Source organism: Macaca nemestrina, chromosome 9 (genome assembly GCF_043159975.1).
Source record: "Macaca nemestrina isolate mMacNem1 chromosome 9, mMacNem.hap1, whole genome shotgun sequence".
NCBI lineage: Eukaryota > Metazoa > Chordata > Mammalia > Primates > Cercopithecidae > Macaca > Macaca nemestrina.
This window is the reverse complement of record NC_092133.1, coordinates 46,237,607-46,258,266: the sequence shown is the minus strand read 5'-3', so window position 1 is coordinate 46,258,266 and position 20,660 is coordinate 46,237,607. Positions and strand designations below refer to the sequence as shown.

The following is a 20,660-nucleotide window of genomic DNA, read 5'->3' as shown; positions in this document are numbered from 1 at the left end:
TTAAGTTCAAACTTCCACAGATCCCTGTATTGTGTGCCCTAGGGTATTTCTAGGGCACACAATACAGGGTAACAGGCAGAGGCTGAAAGAGTTTGGAGGGCTCAGAAGAAGATAGGAAGATGAGGAAAAATTGATGAGGGTATCCCTAGGGGACACAATACAGCAGGTTCTTTGCTTAGATGTGACAGGGGTAACATTTGCTCTAGTTCCCAATAACATCCTCACTTCCATCTGGAACCTCATCAGCCTGGACTTACTGTTCATATCCCTATCAGCATTTTCACAACCATTTAACCAGTCTCTCAGAAGTTCCAAATTTTTCCTCATCTTCCTGTCTCCTTAGCCCTCCAAACTCTTCCAGCCTTTGCCTGTTACCCAGTTCCAAAGGCACTTCCACATCTTCAGGTGTCTTCATAGCAATGCCCCACACCTTGGTACCAATTTTCTGTGTTGGTCCATTTCTGCAATACTATAAAGAAATTCCTGAGACTGGGTAATTTATAAAGAAAACAAGTGTATTTTGGCTCACGGTTCTGCAGGCTGTACAGGAAGCTTGGCTCTAGCATCTGCTTCTGGGGAGGGCCTCAGGAGATTTACAATCCTGACGGAAGGCAAAGGGGAAGCAGGTATCACATGGCAAGAAAGGAGCAAGAGAGAGAAGGGGGAGGCCCCAGACTCTTAAACAACCAGATTTCATGTGAACTAACTGAGAAGTCACTCATCACCAAGAGGATGGCACTAAGCCATTCAAGAGGGATCCATCCCCATGATTCAATACCTCCCACTAGGTCCCACCTTCAACATTGGGGATCACTTTTCAGCATGAGATTCGGAGGAGACAAACATCCAAACTCTATTAACTTCTGTGACCCAGTGTTGGGGGATGGGGGTTCCCACCAATAAGCAGCAGACACTAGCTAGGTATCCTCTAATTTTGACACTATCTCCCTGGACGTAGCATCAGGTCTCACAGGTTGAGGACTCAATCCCCAAGATTGCCTCCTGCCCTTTTCAGACACCAGTTATAAGTCTGGGCCTCTGGAACTCCTGACTGACTAGCTTCAAGTTGGGGTTTTCACAACCCCCTCTTTGGGTTCACTTAATTTGCAGGAGTGGCTCACAGAGCTCAGGGAAACAGGTTTACTGGTTTAGTATAAAAGATATTAACAGAGGATACAAATGACACATAAAACAAGGTATGAGGGAAGGGATGTGGAGCTTCCATGCCCTCCCAAGGCCACACCACCCTCCAGGAACCTCCACATTTTCAGCTGTCCGTAAGCTCTCCAAACCCTGTCCTCTTGGGTTCTTATGGAGGCCTCATTACTTAGACATGATTAAACTATTGGCCGTTGGTGATCAACTTGACCTTCAGCCCCTCTCCCTCTTCCCTGAGGTTGAGGGGTGGGCCTGAAAATCCTAACCCTGTAATCATGCCTTTGCCTTTTTGCTGACCAGCCCCATCCTGAAGCTATCAATCAATGTGAGCACACAAAAAGACAGCACTTGGGAGATTTCAAGGATTTTAGGAGTTTCTACCAGGAAACAGGAACAAAGACCAAATATATATTATATTTCACAATATCATTGGAACCTTAAGAAAGAAGCCTCTCTCCTTTCTTACGGCACCTGGAGGAATAAAGATAATAATAAAGATTGCTTTATTTATGAATAGTAATACTTTACAAAGTAATCTTTATTATCTTTATTCTAGTTTGCCCTTGAACCATTAAAGATTACTAAGTTGAATTCAGGCTAAGAAAAAGTAGCAAAGAAAAACATTTATGTTTGAGATTTTAGTGATTTATATTCTGAGATGTTATGTAATGGAAATACTTTTGAGATAAAGCAAAAAATACTTAACATTCTTTTAGTTGTTGCAACTTATTTAAGAGTGTGTGTAATTCTTACCCTTGAAACCTCAACCCAGACATTTAGTGAATTCTGTTTTTGAAATGGGAAAATCAAGAATAAAGTCAGGTTTTTAAAAATTGTATAAAACGTGTAGTTGCTAAAACGTAATTTTAAGTCCTCCTTAGGGTTTCAGTTTAATGAACCCTAAGTCCTTAGGGTTTCATGTTGATAGCATATTATATGAAATATTATGGCAGCTTTTTCTATTTTATAAGCTGTTTTTCTCTGAGATAAAATTTCTCCAAGGGGGATTTTTAATAGTCAAGCTTCCTTGACTTTTTTTTAAAAAAGACATAAACCAAACCAAGTATATTCTTACCTGTATCCAGTAAAGATTTGTGTACATACATTTAGGAGTGATTTATACATATTTCTTGAAGTGATAATTTGTTTTAGGTGATTATATGTTTTATATATATTTGTGTTATACTTTACCAGTAGTGATATTGTCAAGCAGAAAAATTATGCAGCAACATAAAACTAATTTTATTTTCTTTTTAAAAAACGTGTTCTTAAGAAACCTTACCTGGACATAATACTAACTTAAAACATCTTCTTTTAATATGTCTTATAGTCCAGTGTCTTAGAAATGACCCAACTCATTTTAGTTACATCTAGGAAATCAAAGGTAAAGATGGAGAGATTGACTGGCAAGGAGAGGAGGTTCATGAATTGAGAGTAGAATGTGTAGGAAATATGAAATAGATCACATCGAGTCTGGATACAACATCAGAATCCTTCTCAGTGCAGTGTTCCAAGTAGCTATTAATTACTGATTGGAGATTTGGCCTAGATACTGGTTTTATGACTAAAAATTGTCATTTATTGACATATTCTCTTTCTTCCAAGCAAGAGTAAAAATTTAGATGCTTACACCCTTGTCTTTATTCATCTGCTTAGAGGCTTACATCATTAGTGATCATGTCATAGGGCAAAATTGGGGTTCAGCGCCAGAGGTCACATGGTTCTTGGCTTCAGGGAGGCAAGAATTCAAAAGTTAGCCAAAAGAGTAGAGCGAAAGCAAGTTTATTAAAAAGTAAAGGAATAAAAGGGAGGCTGCCACATAGGCAGAGTAGCCCTGAGGGCTGCTGGTTGGCTATTTTTTATGGTTATTTATTAATCATAGGCTAAACAAGGAGTGGATTATTCATGAGTTTTCTGGGAAAGGGGTAGGGAATTCTCGGGATCAAGGGTTCCTTCCTTTTTAGACCATATAGGGTAACTTCCAGGAGTTGCCATGGCATCTGTAAACTGTCACGGCACAGATGGGAGTGTCTTTTAGCATGCTAATGTATTATAATTAGCACATAATGAGCAGTGAGGATCAGTGAGGATGAGCAGAGGTCACTGTCATTGCCCTCTTGATTCTGGCTGGTTGTGGCTGGCTTCTTTACCACAACTGGTTTTATCAGCAGGGTCCTTGTGACCTGTGTCTTGAGAAACATGTTCTGCCAAACTATCTTAATCAGCTTTTTTAGAACTGTGCTTTTCATTGAATATTTTTTTTTTTTTGTTATTGCATGTGCATTTCAGATGGAACACCCGAGAAATGTGGTCTTTGCCTTTACATTCTTAGAAAAGAATTGATGCCTTATTTAAGAAACAATCAGCTGGGCATGGTGGCTTACACCTATGATCCCAGCACTTTGGGAGGCCGAAGCGAGAGCATCACTTGGGGCCAGGAGTTCAAGACCAGCTTGGGCAACAACGTAAGACCCCATTTCTACAAAAATAAATAATTAAATAAATAAATAAATAAATAAGTGGGGCGTGGTGGTACGCTCCTGTGGTCCTAGTTACATGGGATTCCTACGTGGGAAGAGCACTTGATCCCAGGAGGTCGAGGCTGCAGTGAGCCATGATCACGCCACTGTAATCCAGCCTGGGTGACAGAGTGAGCTCCTGTATCTTTAAACAAAAACAAGGAAAATAATATCATTTTTTAAAAATTTTGCGGGATTTTTTTTTTTACATGTACTTTTGCCAAATTGCATGTTGCTGAAGAGTGTTACTAAGCACTGACAATGGAGTCTTCCTCAGTCAGTATGTTGAAATACTACGTTTCTTCCCACAAATAAGAACTGATTTGATTTTAAATGATTTGTTTTTCTTTTTTTTTTTTCCGAGACAGATTCTCACTCTGTCACCTGGGCTAGAGTGCAGTGACGCGATCTCGGCTCACTGCGACCACCGCCTCCCTGGTTCAAGTGATTCTTGTACCTTAACCTCCTGAGTAGCTTGGACTACAGTCGTGTGTCACCACACCCAGCTAATTTTTTTGTATATTTGATAGAGATGGGGTTTTACTAGGTTGGCCCACCTGTTCTCAAACTCTTGACTTCAAGTGATCTGCCCACGGCCTCCCTGAGTGCTGGGATTACTTGATTTTAAATGATTTTAATCAACAATGATTTGAAAGTAAATTTAAGTGACTAAGAAGTTACTAAGTTCCTAAATTATTTACTCTTCATAAGCAAGTATTTTCTTATCAAAGGCATTAAGGTTTTTCCAAGTAAAATTTTTTGGTATAAACTGTTTCCATACAATTTAATTTATGGTATACCTGTGGTTTTGCTTTTGCATTTGGATCTTTAGCACTTTTGGATGTCTGATGAATTTTAAAATATGCTATTCAACGAAATGAGTTTGTTACTTGATACTGTGTTTACCTTTAGAATAAAGTGTTAGGTACTGATGATATTTTAGGAGAACTGACTTGAACTCATCTCCTGGATTCTAAACTCAGCACACCACTAATTTGTGTGCTGGGTCACTTCACTGCTAGAACTGCTGTGGCTCTTGCTGCCACTGTGGCTGTTTGCTATCACTGTGGTAGTGTTTGCCATAGAGCCATCGATCAATCTGATGGCAAATACGCGAGTATTTTTCTGTAGCTCAAATCCAACAGCTTTGCAAGGGAAGTAGCTTATCTTCATTTGGCAGGAAGCCTGAGAGAGATTGAGTAATCTGCCCTAAAATTTGCTCATAACTAGGTTATGCCCTCTAGTTTTCAAGCTGCTTAGTTTTTCCCTCTCTAAAAGGGTATGATAGTACCTGTATCATAGGGTAAGCAATTACTTTGCTAAGGCTACAATGAGCAGCATTTCTGTTTTAAGACTTAGTAGGAATGTATTCATGACCCAGCTCAAACACCACCTCCCCAGCAAAGTGTATTCAATTCTTCCTTAGACAGAAGGATTTGTTCTTCTCTAGGTTTCTCTAACAGACACATGCAAATCTGCAAGAGCCAGAAATGTTTCATTTGTGTTTTTGTTCTTTTGTGCCACTATTCTTCTCCCCTCCCCTCCTCCTCCAAGAAGAAACTAGCATGGTGCCTGGCACTTGGCATGAAATGACAGGGCATGTCACATCTAACAAATTAACCAAATGGATCTTTTGAAAAGTCTCTTCTTTATTACGTTTTGGAAAATTGAGTGCAGCTAATTTGCCCAGGGCCTTTTGTGTGAATACGAGCATCATCAGCTAGTGGCTTTTTCTTGAGTAACAAGCTACGTTAAATCACAAAGGGTAAAAGTAGAAAAATAATGATTATGAATGAAATTGTGCTCTTTTAAAATACTTTTCATTATCAACAAACTTAAAATATTTATACTTGGTTATTGTAAAAATATATAAATTATAAAAATAAAATTATAAGTTTATTATTCCCTACAGGCACATTTCAATTTCTAAGCAAAATCTTGTTCTTGCTTTTAATGGGCTCTAGTTTTTGTAAACTATTATCCTTGTCTTATTATTATTTTACTAGTGCATTTAACTAGACCCTCAAGATACTGGGGTTTTTTTGGTGTATTTCAAATTTGTATAATAGACATTGCTCTATGTAAGAAAATAATCAATACTTATGGACTTTATAAAAAGTTAGCACTTTTGCTTCCTATTGAAAATTATTTGGAATTCTAAAATACAATTTTAAAACAAATTGGATTCATCAAATGGTAGAAGACAGTAATTTGTTTTTGATGGGATGTTTTACTGTGAGAATCTAATATATAAACTTCCTTGATTTCCCATAAAACTTCCGATAAGCATTTTTAAGTATAATTTTCCTCAAATTTCTGCTGAAGAATTCACTGATTTTAACATATCACTGACAGTAAGGCAGTAAAAAAAAAAAAGGGAAGGGGAAGGTGTTTCCTGCCTTTTGTATAAACCCAAGGAACCTTGAAATTTACAACTTAAATCTGAGTCACAGTCTGGATTTCATTTCTTCTATAGCTTGGATGCAATTAATGAACTTTGAACTCATAATTTGTGCTAGCCCTTTTGGTCTCTTTCCTTCCCCCAATTTATAGTTTTCATGTGTGTGTTTTTGTTTTTCTTGTATCTTTTCTCCTATTTGCTATTTATTTGATTAACTTTTGAATCTAAGTATGTAAGACTGTCCATACCACTGTCTGTCCTGTGCTCTCCAGCATAGTAGCCACCAGCAACATGTGGCTATTGGGTGCCTAAAAAGGGGCTGGTCTGAGTGAAGCTGTCCATAGTGTAAATTATGCACTTGATCTCACACACTTGGTAGAAAAAAGAATGTAAAGTTCCCAAATGGCATATAAATTACTTGCTGAAATGACAGTAGTTTGGATATATTGTCATATGTTGTCCCCAGTTTATTAGAGTTCTTGGCGTGGGGGAAAGAGTTACTGACAATAGATTCTTCTGGTTAGATGGTGGAGGTGTTGCTGCTGTTGCTGCTATCCTCCCTGACCTGTTTTGTGTCCTAATAGATTCCGTGGTGAGCAATAACTGAAAGTTGAATTTAGGATTGCTTCTGGCTTTGAGGTTTTTAGGTTTCTACCTAATGGCTAAAGGATTTAAAATGTAAACCAGTATATTTATATTACTTGTTTTTCTTTTAACTTGTATCCTTATTAAATTTCATTATTTAGATGATGACAGTGGTGTTAGCTTAGACTTGAATATACTGAGATGTATAAAGGAGCCAGGCAAGTAACAAAGGAATGAATTCATCCTACGTTAGATAATGTGGAATGATACGTGTGCTGTGCAACAAGTATGTGCCCTGTCTAGAGGTTGGGTAACATTATTCCTGTTTAGCTGATTATGGTCTTATGGGTATATATGGACTTGTGCTGCCAGATCTTTCAGATTTCTAAGAAGAGCCAAAAATCTGGATTTTTAAGAATCTTAAACCTCTCAATTTTTAAATACTGATAAGTAATGCAAAATTTAAAAATACTTATGCTGGCCAAACTAAATATAGCTGTGTTCTGAATGCTACTGCTTGGTACTTCAGCCCTAAGAGGCTGCTTCTTGGAAATAAATATAAGTTTTAGGTATTTTAAATGACCTAATTAAAGTATACCAGTTATGAACAGAGGCTTGGGAAGCTCCTGTTGATGAATGGCTTTTAAGTTTTACACCTTTTAGAGAATATTAATCTCAAAGTAGTGAATAATTGTCTTTTAGTTTGCTTTGAAATACTGTTAACAGTTTCAGTGTACTTTTTGAGTATATATTTCTAGCGTATTCTTATATATGGAAGTTATTCTGCTCATTTTTTCTTACATGCTTTTCTGTAGTTATTTTAGTATGAATTGTTTTCCTGAACATTTAGAAAAAGGTTTGTGTCAGATTGCTTGTCTCATCTCACAGAGCCCCCCCCCCAACCCCCACCCCGTTCTGGTGTGTGTGCTGTTCAGAAGTATGATGGGTTATTTTCTGAGATTTCCTGGCTCTGTTCCCCTCCCCCTACTTTCATGTGGACTTACTTTTTCCTTTATCTCTTCTGTCCCTCTCCTGCTTGGCCGAAATTTCACTCCCAGCAGTTTCTCTAGTGTGAGCCCTGTGTTTGGAGAGTTCACAGGAGCTCCAGGTTTCTCCAGCCCCAGGCATCACTGCAGGCCTGCCTTGCACTCACCAAGTCCTGGAGAGGACTAAATACTTCCCAATTTGAGCTGCTATCTCCAATTCACCCACAGCGCTTCCAGTGAATACCTATTGGCTGTTGGGGATTCTCCTGTTCTCAGATTGCTCAGATGCTCTGTGGCTTCTCTCTGCTTTCTTCAACAGATATTGATAATATCTAGTGCTTGGGACTGGATGCTACTTGGAGTGGTTCATAGAGAATACTTTTCCACCTAGTTATGTTGTAAATGTTTCCCATGGGTTTTGGATTTGCTCTCTACTTGCTCTGTTTATGTGTATTGAGGGCAGAGGGAATCAGGAAGGTCTAGAACTGCTGCTTCTGTCCTCCCAGAAAATCCACATGCACTAAATTGGTAACCTGATGAGTGGTGGCAAAAAGTCAGACAGTCATGTTTGAATAGGTTTACAAATTATATTTAAGAAAAACAGTATTTTTTCTATAAAAGTAGGGAAAAGGCTAAGCAGTCATTCACTGCTTCTTATAAAAATTCTTTACCAGAAAAAAAAAAAATCATAGAAAACTTCAAGAAAAAGAATTGATTTAGCTCAGTGTTGAAAGTGGTTTGTATTCCTGGCACTTTATACTCCCACTCCCAACCAGAGACACGTTTCAGCCACAATAGGTTACATCACTAACCTTTTGTGGGTTTTGTAAACCATTGAAGGATTGAGCTCCATGGAGTAATATTTACTAAGGGCCAGTTTGCTCAGTTTTATGCACAGAAAGGCAATACAGTGTTGAAATACACATCTGTTTCAAGTTCCTGTATCTATAAGACACTTGTCTCTCTTTAAACTTAAAGGAAAATGTGTATGCACACTGTTTTATATGGATTTGCAACAGTACGGTGATCCTGAATTTCGGAACTTAACTTTCGGTATAAAAAGTTTGGTTCTCTGCCACACGGAATTTCAGCCGTATGCTTGAGTAATGTATATAAAGATTTAAAAAATAGATGGGATTATTTAAACTAAAAAAAGATGGGAAAGTTACTCCTAAGCGTAAATACTGTGTTCTATGACAAGAATATATATACCTTATTTTCCCTTCATTTCTGTTTGAAGGTCTCAGCCAATTTCTTCTCCAGTCATCCTCCAGTTTGGTCATGCGGAGACCCTTCTTCCACTGCTTTCTCTCATGGGCTACTTCAAAGACAAGGAACCCCTTACAGCTTACAATTACAAGGAACAAATGCATCGGAAGTTCCGAAGCGGTCACATTGTACCTTATGCCTCGAACCTGATATTTGTGCTTTACCACTGTGAAAATGCTAAGACTCCTAAAGAACAATTCCGAGTGCAGATGTTATTAAATGAAAAGGTGTTACCCTTGGCTTACTCACCAGAAACTGTTTCATTTTATGAAGATCTGAAGAACCACTACAAGGACATCCTTCAGAGTTGTCAAACCAGTGAAGAATGTGAATTAGCAAAGGCCAACAGTACATCTGATGAACTATGAGTAACTGAAGAACATTTTTAATTCTTTAGGAATCTGTAAGGAGTGATTACATGCTTGTAATAGTTAGACAATTCCTTGATTACAGGAAGCTTTTATATTACTTGAGTATTTCTGTCGTTTCACAGAAAAACATTGGGTTTCTCTTTGGGTCTGGACATGAGATGTTAGAAAAGATTTTTCACTGGAGCGGCTCTCTTAAAGGGAAACAAATCTATTCAGAGAAACAGCTGGCCCTGCAAATGTTTACAGAAATGAAATTCTTCCTATTTATATAAGAAATCTCACACTGAGATAGAATTATGATTTCATAATGATACTTGAAAAGTGCTGGAGTAACAAAATATCTCAGCTGGACCATTCTTAACTTGATTGAACTGTCTAGGAACTTTACAGATTGTTCTGCAGTTCTCTCTTTTCCTCAGGTGGGACAGCTAGCGTTTTCTTAATCAGGAATATTGTGGTAAGTCGGGAGTATCACTTTGGAAGAAAGTAACATCTCTAGATGAGAATTTGAAACAAGAAACAGAGTGTTGTAAAAGGACACCTTCACTGAAGCAAGTCAGAAAGTACAATGAAAATAAATATTTTTGGTATTTGGTATTTATAAAATATTTGAACATTTTTTCAATAATTCCTTTTTACTTCTAGGAAGTCTCACAAGACCATCTTAAATTATTATCTGTTTGGACAATTAGCAACAAGTCAGATAGTTAGAATCAAAGTTTTTCAAATCCATTGCTTAGCTAACTTTTTCATTCTGTCACTTGGCTTCTATTTTTATATTTTCCTATTATATGAAATGTATCTTTTAGTTGTTTGATTTTTCTTTCTTTCTTTATAAATAGTTCTGAGTTCTGTCAAATACCATGAAAGTATTTGCTATAATAAAATTCTTGTGACTTTACTACCAGGTCTTTTCTCCTTTCCGTGTCAAAATACAATCAATAATTGATGGTAAAAGTTTGGAAATCCAAGCAGCTTTGACTGACCTGGCAATTTAAAGCAATTTTCTTTAAATAGAAATTTCCTCAAATAATGGATTTGTTAATGCATTTTATTTTAATTCATATACACGTTAAAGGTAAGATATTTCAAAGGAAAATCTGATATTTTTCTTTAAAATATGTGTTTATTCTTATTAAACAACATGCAGCAAAATCCCCTACCAGAGTCTCCTCTTACTAGTTTTATGGTACTTTGCTTTCAAGGAGACAGACCATAGGAAAACCAACACATGTTAAGGATATCCATGTGTCTGCATACAGATTGTCATATGTGACTTGGATTAGGACATTTTCAAGCCAAACTTCAGTTGATAAAATTGGAAAAATCAGTTTGAGGCTTAAAAAAAAAAGGCAATAAGATCTTTTTTATCACCGATAGTTGAAATATTTTCTAGTTAATGCTTAGTCATTTGAGTTTTTTAGCCAATGAAGTTATCATATGCTAATTTAGAGAAAAGATAAAAATATTTTTAATGCTTTCTCTATTAGTAAGAAAACCTTGTGTTGCTTTTGGTTTACAAAATATGACCCAGGGACACCTTTAAAATGATGTCATATTAACTGTTGGGTTATGTGACCTTGACAATACTTTTTTGAATAGATCTTCTAAGGTTAAAAAAAAGTAGCACTAATGAGTAGGTAAAAGAAACAAGCTGAAAAACACTGGGAGCTGTAAATATAGTATGCATGCTATGAAAAGATGAAGAAGGACCATTTCAACATGGGATTTTCAGAAACTGAATTATTCCCGAATGGACATGATATATAAAATATTCTCAGAACACAACTTCTAGAAAGAAGATATAAAGGTTAGAAAGAAAGGATCCTGGGTTGAAGTGACCTTGGGAAACATGGGGTTATCCTATGGAATGTCTCTGGCTTTTAATGTTCTATTGTTTATTGTGAATAAAGGAGGCATTATAGTAGGTTGCATTTTTTTCTATCTTGCTTGACCTGAGTACATTCTCATTTACAGTCATCATAGATTGTAACTCCACATCAGGAAAAGAGATATCATATTCTTCCGATTAAAGATTTATAGTTTGAGTTCCGTACTGGAAAACTTGGGAGGAGGTTAACTTTAAAAACTTGAGCTATTTTGTCATTACTGAAATAATGTATTTTAAGATGAAAGGATTCTTAATTTCATTCTTTAAACTAGCCTCAATTCAATACTCCATGTACTATATTCTGTGACTCACCACCCTATAGCCTAAAGGAACCCAATAGCATGTGTTTCATCCAAAATTTTTCAAAGTTTCTAATTTATAATCTATGACAATTTACAATCTATGACAATTGTAAATGAGAATGTACTTTGAAAATTTTTGGATTAAACTAACACATTCCATTTGGGTTCCTTTCAGGCTATAGGGTGGTGAGTCATGGAATTAAATATAAGTGGAGGAAAAATTGTACTCAATTGTAAATCTAAGTGTCACAACTGTGTATTGAAATTATGAGATGCAGAGATCCCTGATTTTTTGATTAGAGATCTTCAAAGGAATGATGTTTTATAAAATAGATGATTAGCTGGTAAATGCTGCTGGTGCATTAATACACACTGCTGATTCTGCAAAGTTCTGGTGTTCTCATTTCTTTAAAAAAAAATGTAAATATGCAAACAAGAAAAAATGATGAGTACCATATCCATCCTATTTTATCAAAATTAACATTATAACATTTGTTTTAGATTTAAATAAGCGCTGTTTTGAGGACTTTTGTATACCTCCATGATTCTATTAGCCCTATACCCTGTCTAGAGGTAATCATCAACGTAAAATTCAGTTTTCATCATTGCACTGCATGCTTGATTCTGGAAGCTTGCAGTATTGTGGGAGTTTTACATTTTTCTATAAAAAGACTTACATTCTCTGTATCATTCTTGAATTAGTAATTTGTTTTAACTGCTCTATTTGTTTTTCAAGACTTATAAAAATCCTGATCATTTGTTGCAAATTAATACCTTCAATTTATCAATGCTGGTTGAGTACTTTTATATACAAACACTATACTTTTAGTCTGGGCATATAAAGATGAATGAACTTAGGGTTTTTTTTTTTTATTATTAGTCAAGAAGTTTATCTTAAAAGATCTGAAAGCATTTATTGTCTGACACATTAACTTAATATTTTGTATCCTTTGAATACTTTTCAAAGTATCAAAGACTATGAAAGTTTCATAGGAATTAAATTTCATTGTTCAATAGGACATGACTATATAGTCATCTTTGAATCTATAAAGATATATTTTAAATATTTCATATGAAAATACTGGATGGAGGTTAAGCGTGGTCCATTTTTGCTAGTGTTACAGAAGTTGTGATACTATTCTGGTGTTATTCTCATTTAAGAAATGTCTAAAATGAGAATCTCTAGATAAAAACTAAAGGTATTATCTAGGATAGGATATGTGAAGAGTTGAACATTGAAAAAAATAATCTTTGGCTAACAAGAGTTCATTCGTAATAGGTGACCAAATTACTCAGTTATGCCAAAGTTTAATCTTTATTGGTTTGACATTTTGGTTGATTAATTTCTATGGACATTAGCTATTTTTTCTGTCTCATCTACAGCTACATGTGCATTGTACTGTACTTACTGTTTTCTTGTGGTCATGTCGTCATTTTGAAGTTCCTGCTATCCAACACACACTTACTTGATACTGCTTTTGTGGATGATCTTGATCTTAATTTTAACACTGAAATCAAAACTCAATGTGTAAGGGAAAAAGTAGTTCATTTTTTCCAGGCATATTCCACTGTTATGATACCTTTATTGGAATACCTTCCTTTTGTAAACTGCAGAACTACCAATGCATGCTCTTAGAGATGTAAGGGTTACATACAGCCTGACCAGAATATAAACTGTACAGTTTTGGAACACAGTTTTCTGAGATGGTATTTCATGTGGTTCATTGATGATAGTGGGAATTTGGACTGTCTTTTGCCAAATGTAAGCTGAAAATATTTGCATTACTTGCATGTACAGTTTGCTTATATCTAACTATTACCCTGAACTTAGATCAAAGATCACCCAACTCTCTGTTAACTGTTCTTTTTTCATATTCATTTGTTTCTTTCCATTCACGTGGCAGCCTCTTTTCAGTGTATTTAGCTATGCTTTGTTCTGTGTATGTGTGAGAATAATAGTATTTTTGACAGAACTCCACATCAGGAAAAGAGATGTCATATTCTTCCAGTTAAAGATTTATAGTTTGAGTCCCATACTGGACACCTTGGGAAGAGGTTAATTTTAAAAACTATTTTGTCATTACTGAAATTTTTTTACGATAGAAGGATTCTTAATTTTATTATTCTTTAAACTAGCCTCAATTCAACATCTTCCGTGTGCTACATTCTCAGATTTTATTTTATTCTTATTTTTAGAGACAGATTCTCACTCTGTGGCCTAGCCTGGAGTGCAGTAGTGCCATCATAGCTCACTGCAGCCTCAAACTCAGCTCAAGTGTTCCTCCTACCTCAACCTCCCAAGTGTCTGGGACTACAGACACACTCTACCATGCCCGGCTAATTTTTAAGTTTATTGTAAAGATGGGATCTCACTGTGTTACCCAGGCTGATTTTGAACTCCTGGGCTCAAGTAGTCCTCCCACGTCGGTCTCCCAAAGTGCTGGGATTACAAGCATGAGTCACTGCATCTGGCCCATTCCCAGATTTTAAATACCATTTAGACCCAAGCAATCCATGTTCACACTTTTGTTTGTTGTACTGGGAGAATAAATATTTGTTCATTAAAATGACAGCCTTCAGAATTGGGTAATACTACTGGTAAAATAAAGTTGAATTCAGATATTTATTTTACATTATTTCTAAGATGGCTAATGTGGAAAATTAAGTTGGAATGAAAGTCTGTAGATTTTTCTCTGCATTAACAATTTGGGTGCTTTGGGAAACTTTTTCAACAAATATTATGGAAAAAAATACAATTTTGATATAAATTACTTAAGTATATGCTGGTGAAATATATCCTTGGATACATACAGATAAGAAAATCTGTTTCATTGATAAAAAAGGTTCTTAATTGGAAACGCTAATTTTGCTCCAGCCATAGTTGCTCTTCGAGAGACCATTAGTTTCTTTTTCTTTTTCCTATATATATATATATATATTTTTTTTTCTTTTTTTGAGACGGAGTCTCTGTCGCCCAGGCTGGAGTGCAGTGGTGCAATCTCCGCTCACTGCAAGCTCCACCGCCTCCCGAGTTCATGCCATTCTCCTGCCTCAGCCTCCCTAGAAGCTGAGACTACAGGCACCCGCCACCACGCCTGGCTAATTTTTTTTTTTTTTTTTTTTTTTTTTTAGTAGAGACGGGGTTTCACCATGTTGGCCAGGATGGTCTCGATCTCCTGACCTCGTGATCCGCCTGCCTCGGCCTCCCAAAGTGCTGGGATTACAGGCCTGAGCCACCGCGCCCGGCCCTCTTTTTCCTATTTTTTATGTTTTTTTTTTTTTAATTACTGTTTTTCGAGATACAGTCTCACTTTGTCACCCAGGCTGGAGTGCAATGGCACAATCATGGCTTACTGCAATCTTGACTTCCTGGTCTCAAGTGATCCTCCCACATCAGCCTCCCAAGTAGCTGGGACTACAGATGTGTCACACCATGCCCTGCTAATGTTTTTTTTTTATTTTTATTTTTATCTTTTGTAGAGACAGGGTCTCAATATGTTGCCCAGGCTGGTCTTGAACTCCTAGACTCAAGCAATCCTCTCACCACAACCTCCCAAAGTGCTGGGATTGCAAGTGTGAGCCACCATGCCTGTCGGATTCTTTCTCTTAGATATTTTTCTGTCTTTTGCCTTCATGAGATGAGAAGCCTAGTTTTGGGGAGACAGGATAGTGTTTTTTTCTCTTCTGTCTGTGCAGCTTTGCTCCCTGAAGCTTTCTGTCAGTATTTGCATTATGAAAATTAGGTTAAGGGCCTGGTTTTCTAATTAGTCTCTTTTAGATAGTCATACCATGCAAGTGCCATTTATAGTGGGAAAAAACAACTGTCTCAGCTTTTCTTCCTACTTCAGTGCTATGAGACTGAAAAGACTCTTCTCAGAGAAATTGAGATCCTTGGGGCAGGACATAAAAAAAATAAAATAGAAACCACAGCCTTCTCTGCATTTTCCTTGCTGAGAGGTAATACACAAAACTCCCAGATTTAGACATAGGTTCCAGAAGCAGCTAGGATTCTATTAATACATCCCTATTACTCTGGTTGCAAGACTTGAGGTTTTTCTAGTTAGGAAAATAAGGGTAGACCAGCCAACACTGTGGAACTTTTCAAATAGACTGCTAATTTTTGCCTCAGTCACCTGCTGGAGGTAGGAAAGTCAGTAATACTCGCTTTTCAAGTCTAGTTGCTATCAGCCTAGCTCTTGAAAAATAGCTGGAAGCATGGCTAGAAGACTTTCCTGCAGCCCTGTGGCCTACATGATGTTTCAAAGGACTGTTTTCTTTAACAGGTCTAAAAACTGATGATGTAAACGAAAAATAAAATTCTAAGCCCCCCAACTGACTGAATGGACCCCTTCTTGGCTAAGGAATTCCAAGAAACCTGAACAACTAGTTCAAGCCATCAAAGAAAGAAGGGGTTGGACGTACCTTGTTACATCCTCCCTTTGAAGTTCAGGAACAACTCACCAGCATTAATGTGAAAATAGAGATGGTAACAATGACAAAACAGACTTTAGCAATAAGATACCAAATTCCAACGTGACTCTGGTACAGGATCACATAACAGCAGGCTCTGAAGTAAATCAAAGTATTTTACCCCAAAACAAATTTCTTTGACGTATTTTGAAATGGCCCTGCAAAGCTGTCTTTTGTGGATGAAATCTGCATTCTGTAGAGAACCTCCTTCCCTTCCTAGGTCTTTTCCAGAGTCTGATACCTTTTAAGTTTCGACACAAGATATTTACCATCTATTCTGTCTGAAGCCTACTACGTGGAGGCTTCATCTACATAAGAATCTTGGCTTCCACAACCTTCCCCAGCTTTAACATTTCTTTATGCTGACTTCAGCTCTTCAGGCAAAGCTCAACTCTTTCAACCAAGGGAAGTCTTGGAATCTACCTATGACCTGGAAGCCCTCCCACATCAAGATGTCCTGCCTTTCTGGGCTGAACCAATGTATACCTTACATGTATCAATTTATGCCTTTGCTTGTAACTTCTGTCTTCCTAAAATGTATAAAACCAAGAGCTATAACCCAAACACGTTGGCCGCATGTTCTCAAGACCTCTTGAGGCTGTGTTATGGGCGGGGTCCTTAACCTTGGCAAAATAAGCCTAAATCGATTGACTTCTGTCTCAGGTACTTTTTGGTTTGAATTACAAACTATTTTGTAAGCCCCATTATAGACCTAGGTACATGTATTTGTTGGTATTTGTGCAAACACAGGTGAGTAAAGTCCAGTCTTAAGAGAAAATCATCTCATGTTACAGAGCATAATGCATCAAAGTACTTTGTAATTCTCAGTACTCAGCAGCGTACCTGATGTTAATTAATCTGTAAAATAAATCATGTATTAATAATAGTTGCCATTAGGTAAGAGAAATATCTACACTTAGCAAGCACTATAAATGGTACTTTGTTATTCTACATAATCCTCTTTATAGCACTGTGAAGTTGCTAGTATAAAACCCATTTTGCAGATGAGGAAATTGAGGCATTTCAACTTTGTGTTGAAGATCCTGTAGTAAACAGAATAATTGATGAATCCAAGAAATGCCAGAAAACGCCAGAAGACCCTTGGTAGCTGCTGCCTCTGGCCCTTTTTTTTTTTTTTTTTTTTTTTTTTAGATGGAGGCTAGCTCTGTCTGTCAGGCTGGAGTGCAGTGGGGCAATCTCAGCTCACTGCAACCTCCACCTCCCGGGTTTAAGCGATTCTCCTGCCTCAGCCTCCCGTGTAGCTGGGATTACAGGCATGTGCCACTATACCTGGCGAATTTTTGTATTTTTAGGTAGAGATGGGATTTCACCATGTTGGCCAGGCTGGTCTTGAACTCCTGACCTCCAGTGATCCACCTGCTGCCTCAGTCTCCCAAAGCGTGGTATTACAGGCATGAGACACACCACGCCTAGCCTGGGCATATATTTAAACCTCATAAGGGAAGAGCCCAAAGTGCAGAGAACTGGTGTCAGCAGGTACATATTATGACAATGTTGAGTTTGACTGATCTTCCATCTTTGACCTGTTTATACAAGGATAGGATATATGAAAGAAGAAAAGAAGAAGGTACCTTTTTTTTTTTTCCGCATGATAAGCACTATTCAAATTTGTTACAGCAATATCAGTGGTTGAAGTGGAATTTGGACCTAGTTTATTTGGGGTGTTTTGATTTGCAGATTGTTTCAGTAACACAATGATTGCAACTAATTCTTGATTATGCACACCACTGCAATAAAAATGTTTTGAATATGATGCTACCCTTTGGCCTTTTCTGTAGCCATTGGCCTCTATAATTATTGGCCTCCATAATTGCTGAGGCTGAGAAGTTGCATGCTTAGCAGGAAATGGAAAGGAAAAGAAAGTGTCAGCCTCTTCTATGACCTTTTCTAAGACAAATCAATTGTTTCTATTTCTCCAGGCTCTGCTGACTATATTATGCACCTGGTCTAGAACGCTTTCTGAGTTAACCAGGAGGGTGGGACGAGTTAATTGATTCTTCTGCTGTCCCTTAGAAATGTATTTGTAGAATTTTAAAGCAAAGCACATCTCAGACCTTGTTGGAAATTCAAAGTTGTTTGGATTTCAGAATAATGGGAACTATAGTTACATTGTTTATTTTCTCTTTCATTGCTTTTGTAACCCTTTTAAGCAATAACTACCTAACAGGCATGGGATTAGGCACTGAAGATAAAATATTCTGTGCCCTCAAATATTTTATGTACATACATAGAGTGTATGTGTTAATTGTTAGTCCTGTTTTAGAAACAATGCCCCTTAGGAAGTCCTCCATCTTAGGAGGATTCCCAAAAGAAGGATGGTTTCTGTTCTTGAATTACAATTTTATGCCCTATCTACCCTCCACCCCATCTCTATTTAGTGAAGTAGTTGTAATCTACGTATGCCAGCCCTCATAGCCTCACTCCTGTAACTCAACTGTAGAGTCCATAAAACCAGGCTCATTGCAAACACAGCAGTGGCAGCTGACAGGTGTTTACCAGATATCTATGATGCAGAATTTTATGGGGGATGAAGAAGTCAAGAATTTGCTGCAGACTTGTCAGAGGCAAGTTGCATACATTGCCCATGACAATGATCTCTGTCCTACTGCATCTTAGAAACTGAGTATACCACTTTGACTGTCATCACAACAATTTGTGTGACAGCAAACACCACATGACCACCAGGTGTTTTATATCAGTAAAATATTATTACGTACAGACATTGCTAGAAAATATTTCCCAATCTGAGGACTGACTATAAAATTTGATCTCCCAGTGATGACCTTGCCACAAATGTGGCATCACCTGGGGACTTGGGAGCCGATATGTGAGCTTTGCCTATGTATCTACTTCTAATTGATTTTTCTGAACCTTGGTTTGGGGGGTGTGGCAGTAGGGAGTTGGTCAGGAGGGCTGTTTCTTGTCCTTTCTATGATCTGATTCAGTTCCCACCCCATTTGTATCTGGATCTTCCCTTTCCTTTACCCTTTTTGTCCCTGTCCTGTTTAATATGGATTTTTATTCCCAAGGGAGTCTCCTCAAAGCAGAGATGTATCCTGGAAGGGAACTTCAGCTGGTGAAGTTTGAGAACTCATAGGGCCCACCTGCTGAAATCCCTTCATCACTTAAGGTAAACTTTTTGTACAACAGCAGTTTGTCTGCTGTTGTCTGTGGTCCTCTGCATTTTCAGTGAGTACCTTTGGGTGACTTGGGAGTTCCTCAGTTCTTAGGCCTATTAGCTACCCAAAGCTTCCTTCTGCTGCTTCCTACAAAGATGATGTTTATGCGGTGGGAGTCTTATAGCCATCAGTGGCTTATCACACACTCTCAGATTTGGAAATTCTTGGGTGTCAGATCCAAGAGAACTTCCTCTTCAAAAGTTTAGTTTGTTTAGTTTCTTTGTTCTCTGCTTTCAAGGTCCAACTTCCTTATCCTTTGTGCCTCCCTGCTCCTAGTTCCAGTAAACAACTCTCCTGCCAGTCCTTAATCTACAGAGCCCACATCTACTATTCTAATTTACCCCTCCCACTGTGACGGCTTTTCCCCCCAAAGCTGTCTTTCAAGTTAGCCAATCGTGTTCAGTTTCGATTGTGCAGTCCAACTTCAGCCAACGGAGACAGGACACAGTAGTAGAGACAAGCTGCGTTAGGAATAAAAACCCTTCTCTCCTTTGTTCAGTGTGCTCTTGCAATCAGACAGATGCAGGCAGCACCCTTCTGCAAAAGTAAATTTGCCTTGTTAAAAAATTTTCTGTCTAAGTGCTGGTTTCTCACTGCGGCACCAAGCACTTGTTACTAACATTGGGGATAATTTATCACATGGTTTTGTTGTAGATGTTGTCTGTGGGTTTTTGTTTTTTTCATTTTATTTAAGACTAGTCAAGTGTAGTAGTGAGAAAAGGGAAGAAGTAGAAACAAGGAGTTTGATCTGTGACTGAATGATCAATTCAAACAGCTCCCTTCATACCAGCCTTTTTTTTCTATTTTCTCTTTTTTATTTTATTTTTATTATTATTATTATTTTTTGAGATGGAGTCCCTCTGTGTCGCTCCCACTCATCTCAAACTCCTGGGTTCAAGTGATCTTCCTGCCTCAGCCTCCCCAGGAGCTGTGATTACAGGCATATATTGCTGTACCCATTTGCCACTTTTGTTGCTGTTTTTATGTGGGATGGAGGTGATGGATTGGAAAGATTTTTAAAATCATGTGATTACCATCATATGAGAATTTTCCTACGTCTTTTAGAGAATTGCATATTGAATATATTTTAATGTACTTATATGTACTTATTCATCATTCATATATCTTCTTCGGTAAAGTGCCTGTTCAAATATTTTGCCCATTTTAAAAGTGTGTTGTATAAGGAAGGATGGCTGACTAGATGCATTTTGTACTTGCCTTCTCCACTATGAGAAACCAAAATAGTGAGTAAATAAATCACACTTTAAATAGATCATCTGAGAGAACACTGGAAGTCAACAGAAAAGTGACAGGAAACACTTAAGGCAAGGAAGGAGAGGAAAGTAAGGCAAGCTGCTTGGCTGGGATCAGCTGGGAACCAGGAGACACTCTCCAATGTGGAGAAAGGGTAAGTGAGAAACCCCCAGTAGAGCACATTCCCTCCATGGTATTCTGCTATCTTAGCCACAGGAGGGCTCTTGAGCCCTCCCAGGCCCTGTAACTAACAG

The 20,660-nt window shown here is 37.6% G+C and overlaps 1 protein-coding gene across 5 annotated transcripts in view; it reads left to right on the top strand.

Moving 5' to 3' along the window:
• Positions 1-15,470, top strand: part of LOC105480955 (multiple inositol-polyphosphate phosphatase 1) — a 52,484-nt gene extending 37,014 nt beyond the window's left edge. For 2 of the 5 annotated variants that reach the window (XM_011740171.2, XM_011740184.2), the window contains one exon: positions 8,890-15,470. In XM_011740171.2, the coding sequence (XP_011738473.2) occupies positions 8,890-9,286 (397 nt within the window). In that variant the 3' untranslated portion in view covers positions 9,287-15,470. Of the gene's footprint in view, positions 1-3,447; positions 3,620-8,889 lie in introns of those variants that run through there. The other 3 variants (XM_011740178.2, XM_071069541.1, XM_071069540.1) reach the window with 3 other exon arrangements.
• Positions 15,471-20,660: the final 5,190 nt, after the last annotated feature.